At 41.8% G+C, this 18409-nt stretch overlaps 1 protein-coding gene across 3 annotated transcripts; it reads right to left on the bottom strand.

Moving 5' to 3' along the window:
- Positions 1 to 2271: 2271 nt before the first annotated feature.
- Positions 2272 to 16053, bottom strand: LOC140463866 (manganese-dependent ADP-ribose/CDP-alcohol diphosphatase-like). 3 transcript variants are annotated; one of them, XM_072558294.1, is made up of 4 exons: positions 15994 to 16053; positions 12686 to 13329; positions 11900 to 12022; positions 2272 to 5587 (listed from the first exon to the last, which is right to left on the bottom strand). In XM_072558294.1, the coding sequence occupies exons 2-4, from the start codon at positions 13293 to 13295 to the stop codon at positions 5289 to 5291; spliced, it is 1032 nt and encodes a 343-aa protein (XP_072414395.1). In that variant the 5' UTR covers positions 13296 to 13329; positions 15994 to 16053; the 3' UTR covers positions 2272 to 5288. The 3 variants fall into 3 exon arrangements, with proteins under 3 accessions (XP_072414395.1, XP_072414393.1, XP_072414394.1); XM_072558292.1 differs by having other exon boundaries at positions 15922 to 16041; XM_072558293.1 differs by lacking the exon at positions 15994 to 16053 and adding an exon at positions 13429 to 14744.
- Positions 16054 to 18409: the final 2356 nt, after the last annotated feature.

Below are 18409 nucleotides of genomic sequence, written 5' to 3'. Positions count from 1 at the left end.
GGATTCGATACGTGGGAACCCCATACACATCATTTCCGCCAACTGGACAAATTACAATTGACTACCACGGTCCTTTAAAGAGCAATCTTTTCACTTGGTGATGTGAATTCTTTATATGTATGGGCTTATGCTGGAAAGGTATCCGAAAATGGCACAAAATGTTCCATATTTGGGTATTGGTCAGAGGGTGAAATCGCTAACTGACCACTGACTGCTCCTTCACCAAGAGTGTTTCTGAAAGCCAGGAACTACCTTTTGTTTTCAGTTCAAATCAAGCTATTGGAGAGAGGTTTTGGTTCTGTCGCTCTACTGCATTTATGAATATCCTCAATTCCCTTTGCTCTCCTGTCCAGCACAGTATCTGCACAGTCGCATAACTTGTGTTCCTGAAGCTTCTGATTTTTGCCCTGGACTCCCTAACACATCCCTCTCAAAGAATGTCATTCCTGGTTTGGGTGCTCTCAGCAGGCAACCGCAAGATGCTGCTGCAACTTGGCCCATGAATCTGAGGTAACCAAGAAGGCCAGGTGACTTATGGGCATACAGAAACATTTTTTGCACACTCCCTGTCCTGCTGCATGTTCACTTCAGCTTGCTCCTTTTTGGACAGCAAGTTGATATCAAGCCAGCTGGAGTTTGAGGGTATCATTTCATTGCAACATGAGAAATTGTATTTAACTTAAAAAGACTTAGCACTTGCAAATATGTTGTATCTTACTTTCACAGGAGTCAATAGATGGCTGTAATCCAGCTTGAAATCCCTGCTGGGGAAAAATATTCACTGTGCTTGAGAGCATGAAAGTATTGAGTATGCCTCAGTTGGGAAGGTTTTGCATAGTAAGTAGTGGAAGGGCACACCTTGGAGAACTTACTCCCTTGCAGCCGTAATTGTACACCTTGTGAGCAATTTCAAAAGAACATTGGTGCAGTTGGTGCGAAGATTTTTTTTTCCTGCAATCAATAGGAGGCAAAACTCCAATTGTGACCTTGAACTTAATAAATACTTGCACATGTTAAAAACAAGTAAAAAGGCGATCTTCCCTCTAATGGACAGGCAAACTTGGGGTGGTGTGATGGACTGCATACTTTGTTCATATTAACTCTATTCCCTTCATTGTCTTTCAGAGATCATTGGATTATTTGTCCCACCCTCGGAAAGAATGCACCTTCACTGTGCCTCAACTACAGCATGCTTTTTAAAGATTTCTAATTGTTCACTTATAGTCTTGCCTCTCAACATTTGGTTCTGACCTAGATACATTGGAATCATTCTGAAATTATCGAAAGTGGCGCTTCCCCTGTTATTTACTCTTTGTTCCTTGCTCATTTCCATAGCTAAACTAAATCTTCATTATCATTATGTCCTAAACGTAGTAATATCCACACTTGACCCAGTTCATCCTCAAGAACTAGCTCCAACCACATCTCTTTTCTATTTGAAATGGAAATATACTGCTATAAGGAATCTTTCTGAACACATCCTAGAGCATTTACCTCTCTTGCACCTTCACAATATTGGTATTTCAGTTTAGATTTGCAAAACTAATGTCTCCCATTATAACTATACTATAATTCTTGTACTTCTCTAATTTATTTGGATATTTGACCTTCATCATCTTTCCTATTACTTGGAGGCCTTCAGACTGCACTGAGCAATGTGCTGTACCTTCATTAAATATAAAAATGGAAGGTGCTGGAGAAACTCAGCAGGTCTAGCAGCATCTGTAGAAAGAAAAACAGAGTTAAATGTTTCAGGTCCAAATACTCTGCTGACCTGAAGAGGGTTGTAAAATGATGGGTTTGTGTGCTGCTGGCAAAGGGAGATGAGGAGCAAGTGGAACAGAGAGTGAAGGTCCCAAAGCAAAAACAAAGGGACTACTGAAGGTAGTGAAGGAGTGATATAGATACAATTTAGCTGTTAATCAGAGGTGTGGATAGTTGAGAATAGATTGGCCTTGCAGAGAATGAAGAGATGCAAACGTGGTTGAGAAACAGGGAAAATAATACTCTGGATTTAAAATTCTTGAATTCAATATTGTCTTGAAAGCTGTAAAAGGTCTAAGCACAAAATGAGGTGCTGTTTCTTCAAGTTACATTGGGGCTTGCTAGAGCATTGCAAAAGCCCTCAAATAAAAAATACTGGCACAAGACCAGGAAGGTGCATTCAAATGGCAAGCAACTGGAAGGATGGTGTCAGCTTGTGGGGAGGTGCAGCTGTTCTGCAGCCTGTTTTCACTCTTGACAAATAGAGACCACACTGTCAGCAGCAAATACATTGTAAAAGGTAAAGATTTTAATGTGAGATCAGTAAGTTAAATTCATCTCTTTTACCAAATTTTTATTTTACGATCTCAGATGTTGGCATCAGTCATGTGTTACTCCCTTTGCACTGGCAATGACAGATCTCTGATCCACATATAATACAGTTCTGGACTCCAATACACTTTGGAGTACACTGAAACCTATAATTGAAATGCTGAAGCTAGGACACTTTGCACACAAGGTCAAACACCCAGCTCATTATCTGAGAAGTGCATATATCAGGACTTTTTCATGCTCTCTTAGTACTCATGCACTTTGCAACTACTTCAATGCAATTTAGCACGGCCAACTCACCTTACCTGCACATCACTGGAATGCGATATAAACTGCACCTAAATTCTTCCTTAGACACATACTCAGAAAACCAGAACTGTGGTAGGGACAGTGGTAGAAATGTTAGTGTCCTTTCCTCTCTTCTTCAGCATGATATGATGAATTTGCGAGAATACATCAACTTATCACATCCTTAGATGTCTCACATTTTTCCAATAAAGTAATGCTGGTATTGCAGATAAAAATAGCCAATGATTATTCTTTGTAAGGTTCTACAATCTACAAATGAGAGGAATTACCTGTTTATTGTTTCTCTTCATATTGGTTGAGGATTAACATTGGCCAGGATAGTGAGAACAACTCCCTGCTTTTCAAAATGTCACGTTTCATTTGCACCTCAGTTTTAAGCTGATTCAAAGGGTAGTACAGCTGACAATCTCCAGCTGCTCCATCAATGATATTTCCTCCATCATAAGATCAGAATTGGGGATTGTTGCTGCCCAACAGAGATGTCTGCCAATAATTGCACACTGTTCAGCACCATTCACAATTCCAAAGATATTGAAGTAGTTCCTGTTCGTAGAACAATAAAGTGCAAAACAGGCCTTTCAGTCTTCGATTGACGCAAATGCAAAAAGGTTTGGATAATTCCTCAAGTCAGCCCAAGCCTGGGTATGTAACATTTGTGTCACACAGATGCCTGGCAAAATCCAATAAGAGGCAATCGAAACACTGGCCACTGACATTCCATAGAGTTACCATCACTGAATGGTATCACCACCTATCAACATCCTAAGAGTTACCACTGACCTGAAACTCAACTGAGCTTGCCATAAAAATGTAGTGCCTACAAATCAGGTCAAAAGCTAGGAATAGTGCAGTAAATCACCACCTGGCTCCCCAAAGCCTGTCTGCCATTTACAAGGCACAAGGAAGGAGTATGATAGAATACTGCCCACTTGCCAGGATACATACAGCTCCAATAACAAGGAAGCTTGAGAACAACCAAGACAAAGCTGCCTGCTCGACTGACATCATTTCCACTTAGTTGACCACCAATGCTTAGTCGCATCAGTACGTACTATCTATAAGATGCACTGCAGAAATTCAGCAAATATCCTTCAATAGCATCTTCCAGACCCATAGCACTTCCATCTAGATGGACAAAGGCAACAGATACTTGGGAAGACCACCACCTGCACCCCTCCAAGCCACTCATAATCCTGACTTGGAAATGTATTGCATTTCTTTCATTGCGGCTGCGCCAAAATCCTGAAATACCCTCCCTGAGGACACTGTGGGTCTATCGAAGGGATATGAACTGCAGCAGTTCAAGGCAGCAGCTCATCAACACCTTCTCAAGAGCAAAAGGGATAGACAATAAATGTTGGCCAGCCAGCAGTACCCAAAAGTGATAAATAAAAAAAAACACTCCAGAGTACATCAATTTGAACACTCAATCTTTTGAGTCATAGATTTTGGCTAATTTATAGCCAGACTTATCCTTATAATTTCAATCTCATTCTAACACAATGTTCACTAAGCACGTTAGTATTAAGGTTACACTCCTTTTAATGGGAGCTCATTTTGTGTATATATGCTTTTCAAGGTACACATTTCAAATATCTTAAACCTATCCAGGTATTGTATTCTCTTGCTCCATTGTCATAATTGAAAGAAGATGATTGTATCAAAATATAAAAGACTTGGGTTATGCTCCTCCTCAGATAATGTTTTGATGGGAAAATACTCATTTTCACGAGTTGGTCTAAACAATTAACAATCTTTCCCTTCTTTTTTGGACTCCCTAAACTGTGTAACAGTGGACTGAAAAATATCCTTAGCAATTAAACAAGCTGCCTTAAGCAGTGCCTTTCTACTTAATTAACTTCATTAATAGCCACGCAATATCAAACACCACAAGGTATTTTACCATCTCTCCTACCTCCACACATGGTCACTATGAAATGTATGGAAGCAAGCTCTGAACTCTAGCCAGGTTTCAGGCGTGAGCCTAATTATTGCCATGAGCTTTTGATGTGTATAATTAAATGAAAAGTTTGAAGTAACCAAAGTTGAGACTCTCATTTCCAGTATTATGTTCCAAAAAGACAATTGGTGAAGACTTGAGCCTGTCTTTGCACAGTTTTACAAGCACTCATTTCAGAATTGAGTTTTGGTCTCTGTCTATTTATTGAGGAACAAGTAAATCCCCTTTTAATACTAATTAATAATAAAAATATCCCATCCCATGTTGCAAAATCTTGATCACCCTGTTCTATCTTTAGTAAGGTAAAGATTCAAATAACGTAACAAAATTTATATTATATGTTTACAACAAGAAATTCGTGACTAGCAAGGGCCTATGTTTACGTGCATTAACTTAAAAGCTGCTTGAACTGCAACACAAGGGTAATGCAAAATGGATGGGTTCAGATGAAATAGTACCATGCTCAAGTAAAACAGAGCTATATAGTAAAAATTGCCGACCAGATTTTTTTTTATTGCAGTGGGAAACTTCAATTACTGCTATCTAAATTTACTATTAAATTCTTTGCATTTAATTTTCCAATACGACTCCATTGCTCTGCCATTTGAGTTTAGTTATTAAAATGGAGAAATTCATTGGACAGTACACAGCATCGTGTGATTATGATCTGTATGCCTCACAAGATTATAACACATAGGTTCATTCACTTATGTTTGTCAAAGTGCAGAACTCTTTCAGAAATCCTGCCCCTTCCCTTTAAAATCATTCTGTCTTCATATACACGAATAGTACCAAAGGCATGGCTTTCTGGTGGTGTTTCAATCACACCTTCCAAGGTAAGGTGGTGAATTCCATGATCATCCAAGTAGTAACCACCATCGTGATCATGGCCTGCGATAAAACACACTACACTTGTATGTGCATGCAACACCGAGAGAATTTCATCATAGTTCCAGGCAATGCACATTGGATCTGTCGAGTATGGGTGGACAGGAAGATGACCTGCATGAAGAAAACAGTTTACAATTACATTACCGTTTTCTCATTTTCTAATACACATTTTCATGTTTTCAACTGAGTTGGTCATACCTGGTCAAGTATACATAAACAAATTCACTCTATAAGTCATCCAGTACTTTAGTCAAACCAAGTCAAAAAAAGAAAAATGGCTGCAGCTGTATAAGAGGTACTAAACTGAGACCAATAAAACAATGAAGAGGTTACAGCACAATGTGTTAGTCTCTAAACAATAGTAACTTAAGAACTTTTGATGTCTCTGCTTCTCAGGCATGTCATGCAAATCCTGATTTAATTTTAATACTTGTAGTTAGTTAATAGGCTTTGGTATTATTCTTTCATGGGATTCGGGCATTGCTTGCTAGGCCATTATTTATTGCCCATCACTAATTGCAGCGAGGACAGTTAAGAATTAACTACGTTGCTGTGGGTCTGGAGTCACACAGAGGCCAGACCAGGTAAGGATGGCAGTTTTCTTCTTTAAAGGACATTAGTGAATCAGATGGGTTTTTCCAATAATCAACAATGGATTGCTAGACTTTTAATTCCAGATATTTTTTGAATTCAAATTCCACCATCGCCGCAGCAGGATTTGAACCTGGGTCCCCAGAACATTACCTGGGTTTCTGGGTAAAGAGTCCGGTGGTATTACCACTAGGCCATTGCCTCCTTTGAGAGAAAATCTTAAAATGAAGCTGAGGTTATTCAATACACTGACTGCCAAAATGAAGCAGCACCTTAATATGTGCAATTTCATGCCTAAACATTATAACGCTATTTTTTTTAAAAAGTCATTCATGCTGTCATTGACCTAGTCAGAATTTATTGCCTAACCCTAATTACCCAGAGGGGAATTAAGAGTCAACCATATTGCTGTGGGAAACAGAGTTACATATAACAATGGAAATTTTCTAGTCATCATTAGACTCTTAATTCCAGATTTTAATTAAATTCAAATTCCACCATCTGCCAGAGGTGGGGGGGGGGGGGGGCAAATGGAGGTAATACTGTAGCCATCACCAGGAAAAAGGTGCTAGAAAAACTGAAAGAGCTGAAAGTGGATACACTGTCTGGAACTGAAAGAGCTGAAAGTGGATACACTGTCTGGACTAGATGGGCTACACCCTAGAGTTCTGAAGGAGATAGCTGAAGAAATAGTGGAGACTTCAGCAGTGATCTTTGTGGTATGACTGGAGTCAGGGAGGATCCCAGAGGATTGGAAACTTGCTAATGTAAAAACCTTCTATTTATGAAGTGAGCAAGGCAAAAGATAGGAGATTATAAGCCAATTCGCCTGACCTCAGTCCTTTGCAGACCATTGTGAAGGATGAGATTTCTGAAGACTTGGAACTGCATGGTAAAATGGGGCAAAGTCAGCATGGTTTCATCAAGGGGAGGTCATACCTGACAACTTTGTTAGAATTCTTTGAGGAGGAATGAGCAGGTTGGACCAAGGAGAGCCAATGGATGTTATCTATCTGGACTTACAGAATGCCTTTGATAGGATGCCGCACAGGAAGCTACTCAGTAAGATAAGGGTCCATGGTGTTACAGGCCACGTACTAACATGGAAAGAAGCTTGGCTGGCTGGCAGAAGGCAAACAGTGGAGATGAAGAGTTCTTCTCAGGATGGAAGCCAGTGACTAGTGGTGTTCCACAAGGATTGGTCTTTGGACCACAACTTTTCATCTTATACATTAATGATCTGGATGAATGAACTGAGGGCATTCTGGCTATGTTTGCACATGTTACAAAGATAGGTGATGGGGCAGGCAGTAGTGAGGAAGTGGAAAAGTTGCAGAAAGATTTAGACAGGTCAAGAGAGTGGGCAAAGAGATGGCAGATAAAATACAACATGGGAAAGTGGTGAGGTCATACACTTTGGTAAGAAGAATAGAGACATGGACTATTCTCTAGATAGGGAGAAAATTCAGAAATCTGAAGTGTAAATGAACTTGGGAGTCCTAGTCCAGGTTTCTCTTAAGATAAACTTGCAGATTGAGTCGATTGTTAGAAAAGCAAATACAATGTTGTCATTCATCTAGAGAGGACTAGAATATAAAAGCAGGGACGTACTTCTGAGGCTTTATAAGGCTCTGGTCAGACCACATTTAGAGTATAGTGAGAAATTCTGGGCCCCATACCTCAAGAAAGATGTATTGGCCCTGGAGCAGATCCAGTGGAGGTTCACGAAAATGATCCCAGGAATGAAAGGCTTAACATATGAGGAACGTTTGAGGACTCTGGGACTCTACTTGATGGAGCTCAGAAGGATGAGGGGGATCTGATTGAAACCTACAGAATATTGAACAGCCTGGACAGAGTGGATGCTAGGAAGATGTTTGCAGGAGAGATGAGGACCCAAAGGCCCAGTCCAGGGTAAAGGAAAGACCTTTTGAATGGAGATAAGCAGAAACCTCTTCAGCCAGAGAATGATGAATCTATGGAATTCATTGCTACAGAAGGCTGCGGAGGCCAGGTCACTGAGTATATTTAAAACAGAGATAGACAGGTTCTTGATTACCAAGGGGATCAAAGGTCACAGGGAGCAAGCAGGAAAATGGGGTTGAAAAATCTATCAGCCATGACTGAATGGCAGAGCAGACTTGACGGACTGAATGGCATAGTTTCTGCTCCTTATGTCTTCTAGCCCTCAGAACATTAACAGGATCTCTGGATTAACTGCCCAGCAGTAATATCATCAGGACTTCACTTATCAACATGAAACTGCAGTTTCTTTGCATTGATACCAAGACTTTCATGTGACTGGCCTATAGGATGAATGGCAGGTAATGTGAATAATAGGAAAAAAACTGAACTGCAAATTTGCTAAAAATCTAGAAAAGGAAATTTCACAATATAAGTTACAATGTCACTTATGTAAGGGTGACTAAAAGTTTGCTTGCAGCAGCAAATTTGACCTTTCTTCAGATATGACCAATTAATCTGCACTTTTGCAGCACTGATTAAGGAAGGAATGTTGACCAGGAAATTGCAAACTCTTTGTTGATCTTTTAAGTCAACTTACTGCTGAAATGACTTCTTCACCCCCTTGAATTGCCAATCAGTATATGTGACCTTTAAATGATATGTTACACTTAAGATAGTAAATACAATGGTGCAGTACTTCATCAAAACATCAGAGTCAACTTTGATTATGTGCTGAAATAAGGGACTGAAACTGATAAGTAAGCAAGAGGAAATGAAATAATTTCTGACTGGAAAAGGAATTATTGCATTTATTCAAGGTTTGACTCTAAATATAGGTATATCTTGGTTAGAGGACATGTCATGTATTTTGTGCAGTCCTTTCAGTTGAATTTTTTACGCATGCATTCTTAGTGCCAGCTTTGCTCAGTTGCTAGCATGCTTGTTCAAGTCAGAAACAATGGATAGTACTGACACCTAAATGGGAAGGTTCTGGGCTCACCATGGACAAAATTTCTTAACCTAGTCTTTCAAAACAAAAGGGTAATGGATCTGGGCATCGCCCATCCCTAACTGGCCTTGGTATAGGGACCTCAGAAAGCACTGGAGTTGCAATCGGCAACACTAGAGCCGATCATCTAGTCATGCACTTGCTGCTTATGCAAAATTGCTCTATTCAAAAGAGAATCCTTTGGTTGTAAAGTACTTCAGGGGTATCCTGGGAATGTCACTGAAGAATGTGGTACTGGAAGAGCACAGCTGGTCAGCAGCATCTGAGGAACAGAGGAGTTGACATTTCAAGCATAAGCTCTTCATTAGGAATGGGGAAATGATCTTAAGGGTACTGAAGGCAGGTGGTGCTAGGTAAGGTAGCTGGGAATGCAATAGGTAAATGGAGGTAGGGGGAGATGGTGATAGATCAGAGCGGATAGGTGGAAAGGAGGATGGACAGGTAGGACAGGTCAAGAGGGAGGTACTAAGTTGGAAGGCTGGCTCTGGAATAAGTGGAGGGAGGGGAAAAGAAAAAACTGGTGAAATCTACATTGATCCGGTGAGGTTGGAGGGTCCCAAGGTGGAAGGTGACGCGTTCTTCCTCCAGGCATTGGGTGGCTAGAGTTTGGATGTGGAGGCGGCCCAGGACTTGCACGTCCTTGGCTGAGTGGGAGGGGGAGTTAAAGCATTTGGCAGTGGGGTTGTTTAATGCTTGCGTCCGAGAGATTCTCTGAAATGTTCTTCAAGTTGGTGTCCTATCCCCCCAAGGTTGAGAAAACGACACAGACAGCAACTGACAGTAGATGACGTGTGTGGAAGTACAGGTGAATCTCTGTTGGATTTGGAAGGATCCTTTGGGGCCTTGGACAGTGGTGAGTAGGGGGCTTTGGGCGCAGGTTTTGCACTTCTTGCAGTGGCAAGGGAAGGGGCCAGGAGTAGAGGATGGGAGCCATGGACTTAACAAGGGAGTCGCAGAGGGAATGATCTCTGTGGAATGTTGAAAGGGGTGGGGAGGGAAATAGATCCCTAGAGGTGGGATCTGTGTGCAGGTGGCAGAAATGGTGGAGGATTGGTGTATGCAGAGGTTGGTGGGGGGAGAAGGTGAGGACCAGTGGTTTCTGTCCTTGTTGCGATTGAAGGGGTGGGTTTCAAGGACAGAGGTAAGTGAAGTGAAGGTACATGCGCTGAGATCATCGTTGACCACGTGGAAGGGGAAATGGCAGTCCTTGAAGAAGGAGGCCATCTGGAGTGTTTTATGGTGGAACTGGTCCTCCTGGGAGCAGATGCGGCGGAGGCAGAAGAATTGTGAGTAAGGATCCTGAGGATGTGAAAACAAGTATCGATACAAGTCAAGGCTCAGTACCCATGATTGTAAGTTTCTGTGATAAGAATGAGTTCAATGTCTTCTCAGCTAATGTTTGTTTGACTTGGGGGGATTTGGGTGTTGCTGGCAGACCAGCATTCATCACCCGTACCTCACTGCCCTTGAGAAGGTGGTGGTGAGCCGTAAGATGTACAGGAGTGGAACAGAAGAAATTATTTTTAATTCATAGAATCATTGTGGACGCAGGCCATTTGGCCCACCGAGTCCACACTGATCAGCTGAGGAGCATGCCACCCAGGCCTGTTCCCCAACATGATCCCGGTAACCCTGCATTTCCCATGGCTAATCCACCTAGCCTGCACAACCCTGGATACTATGGGCAATTTAGCATGGCCAATCCACCTAACTTGCACATCTTTGGATTGTGGGATAAAACCCATGCTAGACAGAATCACGACAAGACATAGGGTGAATGATGCAAACTCCACAAAGACAATTGCCGAGGAGGAATCGAACCCTGGTCCCTGGTGCTGTGAGACAGCAGTGCTAATCACAGAGCCACAGTGCTGCCCTATATGCTTCCAATTCTCAGAAAATATACTGAGAGAAATATTTGCCTCAGAACAGAAAACTGTGCCTAATTTGACCTACAAGTTTATCTCCTCATGCTCAAGGTCTGCTGGACTTCAACCTCATATGTATTGCCACTGTCTATATTTTTCAAGTAAATCCAAGTAGAAATCTAAATGAATCGTACACATAACCTGTGGAAACAACATAAATTATGCAAGTGCCTGACACAATTTATACTCTACTTGCAATCAGTGGTCACATCAGTCTCAACAATGATCAGAGTATTAAAATAAAACTTCAAGTGCATAGGTCTGTTTTTGTACAAGATTGCACAGAAATGTCAGAGGAACCAAACTAACTACCATAACAAAGGAGCTACCACAAGAGACACACATAATTCAACTAAAACTTTAACTTTTGTGTTCGAAGAACATTTCTAGCATATTAATGCTGTGCAAGAGATGTTTTTGGACTTACTTCCAAAGTGGCAATAAAGGGGATGAGCTGACTCCTGAACAAAGAAGAAGGAATGTAACTAGCTGCAAACAAAAGGAGGCAGGAAACTTGCGCCTATCACCTGCTCGTGACACTACTCATCAAAGATCATATCTGCTATACAATAACATCCTTAGATCCATGATTGGTTTTTAAAAGTTGTCTTTCAGATTTAATGATTCTCTTCGTTTTGGTATTCACATATTTCTACTCCAAGAAAACAAGTCTGATTTATTTAAACCAAGATTACCATCAAAACAAACACATGATAAACCTAGTTACTGAAAATATATAATAAAACAAGCTACTGCAGATACTGAATATTTAAAACAAAAACTGATGAGTTCCAATGAATAGCCACTGGATTCGAAATGTTAACCCTCTTTCTCCCTACAGATGCAGCCAGACCTGCTGAGTTTTGCCAGCAATTTATTTTTTGTTACTGAAACTATATCTCCTAATTTATCAAGAATGTAATTACTTACCAATGACTGTAACCTTTTCCTGGTTATTATCAGAGAAAGTGAGTATCTTGTTTAGCCATTCCATCTGTTCTTGACTGAAACCTCCATTGAATGCCAGAAAGCGTGAATTCAGTCCATCGAGACCTGTCAATCAAATACATGCAACTAATACGTTTTCAACTTACATTGAGCCACTTGTATTGATTGTTATTAATTATATATCTTTTAACTTGTAGCGATGTTTATGCATTTTGCTATTTTTGAAACTTGCAATTTCACATAAACAAACTAATAACTGAATTCTGAAAGTATCTCAGCATCTGCTAACACAGCAAATACAATGTACAATATTGTCCAAAAACAAACAGATGCCCCACATGAGTTAGAATGGAGTGGCGATGGTACTTCAGGGGTGTCAACATATATTTTGAATATGCTTACATATGAGTTTTTGGGTCAGTAAAAATGGTTTGTTGGTAGCAATACTACATTTTTAAATTTCCATTTTAAATCCCTATGTACACAATATAATGGGAACTCTCTATAAACTAGTGACAACCTAATTACATTCTCTGGCTGATACTGTCGTGCAGCGCCTTCATGAGGGCAAGTTGTAATTACAACCGCAATAGCTTTTACACATCATGTTATACAGACTGCTCTATTTTACACAATTCATTCAATTTTACAGATTGTTCCATTTTAAAGCTAACCATTGACTTTTTTGAAATGGAAAACATCAACAGGAAGTGCACACAAAGCAAAACCAAAATTGTACAACAAACACACAGAAAAATAACTGTTTACCTTTGGGGCTATTAAGATTTTCATTTCTGTTGTTTGATTTCAGTTTCTGTAGCGAATAGCAATATTTCTTGCTATCCTTTTTCCTTCCCAGAACACTGAGATCGTATGTGTCAGTTAATATGAAGCGGAATTTAGGAAATGGACTAAAATGGTAGCCATAAAAGGCATCAGGATCATCAGGGTCCAAGTCTGATTTAATGTTGCTGTCTCCATTGTCAAAGAGTTTGCCATTTCCTAAGTGTTTGCTATTGAGAGCTGAGTTAAGTAGCTGCTCCCTGTTAAAATTATAAAATTCATGATTTCCCCAGATATGGTGAACTGGAGACGGAGACTTTGCAAATTCATTTATGACCACTTGAAGTGCATGATCTGACGACTTTAGCTGTGAATTGCATCCATCAATGATGTCGCCAAGCTGCAGAATAAACCTGGGAGTGATCACTTCTTCATTCCATTCGTGAAGAGCACTGCGGAGTAAGTGGAGGCTGTTTCTATAGTAACGTTCTCTTGTCCTTGAATAATTGAAGCCATTCTCTGTGTCAGCATACTGAATGTCTGCTATGACTCCAAAAGTAAAACACAGGTTGACTTCTGCTGCTTCAGTCTCCATCCTTTTAAATATTTCACTTGCACATGCCCACCATCTTAAAAACAAAAGCAGTAGCTGAAAACAGTCACCTGGATTTAATAAGACGGACTACGTCTATGGCACAAAGATGGAGTATACAGGTTGAAGAACATACCTTTGTGTCAATTTGCTGTTCCTGAGGCATTTAACATTAATCTAATGTTAACAAAAAAAAACAAAAGAACTGTGCATGCCGGAAATCAGAAATAAAAGTAGAAAGTGCTGGAAAAACTCAGCAGGTCTGGCAGCATCTGTGGAGAGAAAGCAGAGTTAATGTTTCAGGTTCTAAAAAAGGGTCACTGGACCTGAGATGATAGCATCTGTGGAAAGAAGTCAGTGTTAACAGACCTGCTTAGTGTCTCCAGCAATTTCTGCTTCTGTTTGATATTAATCTAATGTAAATGCTGCCCACAAAAAGGAGGTAATGCAGATATATGGGCAAAAACAGGAGGATTTTACAATAACAGCTCTTAAAAAAAAGTTTGCCAAATAAAAATCCACTTTCTCCCTAGCTATATCTATCTTGTTATGTAAAGACACTTTTTATTATCGGCCTCATCCTCTGCTATAGTGTAGAGTTCCTCGGGTGTCCTGAAGCTAAGCAGAAATGTGTGCTGTGAGGAAGATGTGAAGCAGTGTTAATGGGATTTGGACAAACTTTGAGTGGGCAAGAAATATAATATAATTTGGGAAAATGAGAGATTATCCACTTTAGTAGGAGGAATAGATGCGCAGAGTACTTCTTATTTGGAAAGTATATATCAAAGGAACTGAGGTTCCTTGTCAATAAGTCATTCATGGCTAATATGCAGGTGCAGCAAGCCATTAGGAAGGCTAATGGAATGGTAGCCTTTATCACAAGAAGATTAAAGTATGGCATAACGAAAACTTGTTTCAACCGTGTAAGAATTTGGTATTACCATAGAAGGAGTGCAACAAAGATTCATCAGACTTGTTCACAGGACACAGGGACTGTCCTCTGGAGAGAGATTGGACAAACCTAACCTGTATTCTCTGGAATTTAGAAGAATAAGAGGCGATTGCATTGAATTTTATAAAATACATAAGGGAATAAATAATGTAAATATGGGTAAGATGTTTCATCTGGCTGGAGAATCTTGAATCAGGGGTACAATTTAAAAATAAGTTGGATCCAATTTCAGATGAGACAAGGTGAATTTTTTTATTCACCAAGTTGTAAATATTTGAAATTCTCCAGCACAAATGGCTGGGAAATCTCAGTCTTTGACTACATTGAAAGGTGCTTTTGGTAGTTTTCAGATTACCTTTGGCATTGGTGTGGGGATAGTTGGGTAACTGGCATTGAAGTGTCCAACTGTTCATCATCAGTCAAGAGTGTGTTGGTGGAAAAGCACAGCAGGTCAGGCAGCATCCAAGGAGCAGAAGAATCGATGTTTCGGGCATAAGCCCTTTTCTGATTCTTCTGCTCCTCGGATGCTGCTTTACCTGCTGTGCTTTTCCAGCGACACACTCCCAACTCTGATCTCCAGCATCTGCATTCCTCACTTTCTCCAAATTGTTCATCATTTTGGATTGCGGAGCAGGTTTAATAGGCTGGATCTTCTGGGAGAAAGTGAGGACTGCAGATGCTGGAGATCAGAGCTGAAAATGTGTTGCTGGAAAAGCGCAGCAGGTCAGGCAGCATCCAAGGAGCAGGAGAATCGACGTTTCGGGCATGAGCCCTTCTTCTATCAAATCTCCTTCTTCAGGGCTCATGCCCGAAACGTCGATTCTCCTACTCCTTGGATGCTGCCTGACCTGCTGTGCTTTTCCAGCTACACATTTTCAGCTCTAATAGGCTGATTGGTCCTATTCCTTTTCCTGTATTCCTAGACAGCTAATCCCACCTGGTCAAAACCAGAGTCACCAAAACTTGTTGAACAGTTCAATCATTTCACTTGTACTATTTTCACTTCGAAATTCAATTATTACAGTTTCGTCCTTCCATCCTTCAACCTCTCCAAACTTCAGCTCACACGTAAAACATGCCGAAGCTCAGTTATCCTATCCTACATAAAGTTTCAAGAACGCAAGAAAAAGGAGGTGCAGCAGATCAGTCAGACTATCAAACCTGCTCCATCACACTGGAGATGGTCCAGTGGTTGTTGCACACACACCCAAGTGAAACAGTTAGGACTCAATGACCATTATCTAATCATTAAATTTTCCAGAGAAGTGCTAACTAAAAGGATATTTGACAGAAGCTCATCACGGGCCAGATAGAGTAAGTAGGGGGAGAATAACTCCCTCTTGTAAAATATTTGAGAATTCAAGGTTACAGATTTTAGAGTAACTGGGAAAAGCAGCAATTAAAGGGAAATACTTTCACGTATGAGTTGGTTAGGGAGTGAAGAGTGTGGTGAAGGCAGGAACAGGAAATGGACTATAACCAAAAAACAACATGCACAGCTACAGAAAAAAAAAGTGGTATGTCGGCATTTGCTATCTCAGAGGGCAAGCCCAGGGACAACGGGCCGAATGGCCCCATGTATGCTGTAACCATGCTCAGTCCACATGAGGAAAACAATTCCATAATACTACACCCTAACCACCCCCATAATATTAACCCCGTCTGTGAATTTCTCACCCCTGCAGGATGGACTCCCCGATGAGTCCAGTCACCAAGACGCCAACATCAGTCAGCAACCGCTCCACTTACCCGCCTCGGCCCAACGGTCGGAGCCAACCGATAACCGCCAGCCCCGCCCCCCGCTGCGTCAACAACGTCCCCGACAGGGATCCGCCAGCCCCGCCCCCCGCTGCGTCAACTACGTCCCCGACAGGGATCCGCCAGCCCCGCCCCCCGCTGCGTCAACTACGTCCCCGACAGGGATCCGCCAGCCCCGCCCCCCGCTGCGTCAACTACGTCCCCGACAGGGATCCGCCAGCCCCGCCCCCCGCTGCGTCAACTACGTCCCCGACAGGGATCCGCCAGCTCCGCCCCCCGCTGCGTCAACTGCACCTTTTGATGGGGATCCGCCAGTTCCGCCCCACTGCTAGCCCCGCCCACCCGCCGAGTCATCGATAGTAGCGTCCAGGCCCCGCCTCCTGTCGCGTCTCAGCCTGGCCCGCCACGCCACGCATATCGCGTCACCATCAAACCCCGCCCCGCTCTTTCCGCGTCACCGCCAGACCAACTCCACCTCCTCGCCCGCTCCGGAGTCCCTCCCCCTATAGCCTCGCCTCCCGTTGACACCCGGAAGTGTGTCCGCCGTGACGTCTGCATTTCTGACCCTGTGAAAATGCTGGCCGGAAACAATTAGCTCCAGGGTTAACTGCTGGATTTGTACAAGGTCTTCACGACAGTCCTAGGCTTAATTATATCAACACTTCATTCTTAATTGGCAGTCTGGATTAGGGCTAAATCAGAAGCATTTCACACAAAATCTCAACATTTAATACTTTTCCTTGTGCTTAATCTGCTGTTTTGTTCATTTTACCTGGTTTCACTTCTGGGATTAATGTTGAGTTCAACACCTTCAGATTGTGAACCCACATTTCTTCCCTTTGTTTTAGCTTTACTTATTACATTCTCTGTCACCATGTCCTCTCTCCCCTCCTCCTGCCCCAGGGGGACTGTTCTTCCCAGTCTGGTAGTTAGACACACCATTTTCACATTAGCTTCTCCGGGAATACTGCCTGAACCGCTGTGATCTCCAGCATTTATTGTTTTTTCAACTCAGATTTCAGCATCTTCAGTAATTTGCTCCTCCAGTGACATAATGTTGCCCACTTTAGAAAACAGTGGAGTTTTCCTGATGTGAAAATGTGTTGCTGGAAAAGCGCAGCAGGTCAGGCAGCATCCAAGGAGCAGGAGAATCAACGTTTCGGGCATAAGCCCTTCTCAGGAAACATCGATTCTCCTGCTCCTTGGATGCTGCCTAACCTGCTGCGCTTTTCCAGCAACACATTTTCAGCTCTGATCTCCAGCATCTGCAGTCCTCACTTTCTCCTCGAAGTTTTCCTGATGTCCCTAGTCCAATCCCAGGATTAGCAACAACCGTCTTACATCTGTGCCGATTGTGATGATTATTTCCCTTTTAAGTTTGTTTCTCATTTTTCTTTGTTTTTGGGAAGGAAGAAGAACTTCAAAAATATTTGCTGTATGGAACTGTGTGGAGTTTGCACATTCTCCCCGTGTCTGCGTGGGTTTCCTCCGGGTGCTCCGGTTTCCTCCCACAGTCCAAAGATGTGCAGGTCAGGTGGATTGGCCATGGGAAATTGCCCGTAGTGTTAGGTAAGGGGTAGATGTAGGGGTATGGGTGGGTTGCGCTTCGGCGGGTCGGTGTGGACTTGTTGGGCCGAAGGGCCTGTTTCCACACTAAGTAATCTAAAGCTTTACCTGATCTAAAACTGAGAAGGAGTGGAAATAATATTGATTGAAATGAACACACCTTTTGAAATATGATCATTTTGGAATTTGAACATATACAGTCAGACTGATAAGTTTGTATATACAGTGAATAGCAAAGTGAGGTCAGCTGGGGACTTACATTTTGCTGTTGTAGCAATGTTTCACAGACATTATGCCTGTTGTATCTATATTGTCTCTGCAAGAGGCAATTCACTGACTGCAACTGTCCTACCTCTTCCCCATAATCCTCTGACGATCCAATGCTCCTTTAAAAATACATGATTGAACCCACCTCCACCACATTCTCAGGAAATGTAAACCAGATCCTCAAATACAGGAGAAATACAGTATTGTGGAATCTGGAAATCTGAAACAAACACAGAAAATACTGGAGAAACTCGGCAGGTCTGGCAGTATCTGTCGAGAGAGGAACAGTTAACATTTCGAATCTGATATGATCTTTGAAACTAGTCATACCAGACTTGGAACGTTAACTCTGTTTCTCTCACCACAAATACAGCCAGACCAACATAGTTTCTCCGATGTTGTCTCTTTATCCTAGATTCTCTTAAGCACTCACTAGATACAGGAAATTTGTCTTCGGTCAGTTTGCCAATGACCTTAAACTGGTGATCTCTGGGCACTTGATCCATTTGCCAGTGACAAGGGTCTTTCCCTCCCTACTCTTTGGACCGTCTCATCATTTTGAAGACCCAATGCA

The sequence above is a fragment of the Chiloscyllium punctatum genome, chromosome 39, assembly GCF_047496795.1.
Source record: "Chiloscyllium punctatum isolate Juve2018m chromosome 39, sChiPun1.3, whole genome shotgun sequence".
Lineage (NCBI taxonomy): Eukaryota > Metazoa > Chordata > Chondrichthyes > Orectolobiformes > Hemiscylliidae > Chiloscyllium > Chiloscyllium punctatum.
The sequence above is the reverse complement of the archived record's forward strand: the minus strand, read 5'-3'. Positions and strand labels throughout refer to the sequence as shown.

Bases quoted from the DNA above. Each gene is read 5' to 3' on its own strand.
- LOC140463866 (XM_072558294.1), bottom strand. From the start codon at position 13,295: ATGGAGACTGAAGCAGCAGAAGTCAACCTGTGTTTTACTTTTGGAGTC. The intron at 12,023-12,685 runs GTAAACAGTTAT...TTTGATTGACAG, and splicing joins AAATCTTAATAGCCCCAAAG to GTCTCGATGGACTGAATTCA. The intron at 5,588-11,899 runs GTAAGTAATTAC...TTCTTCATGCAG, and splicing joins GGAAAAGGTTACAGTCATTG to GTCATCTTCCTGTCCACCCA.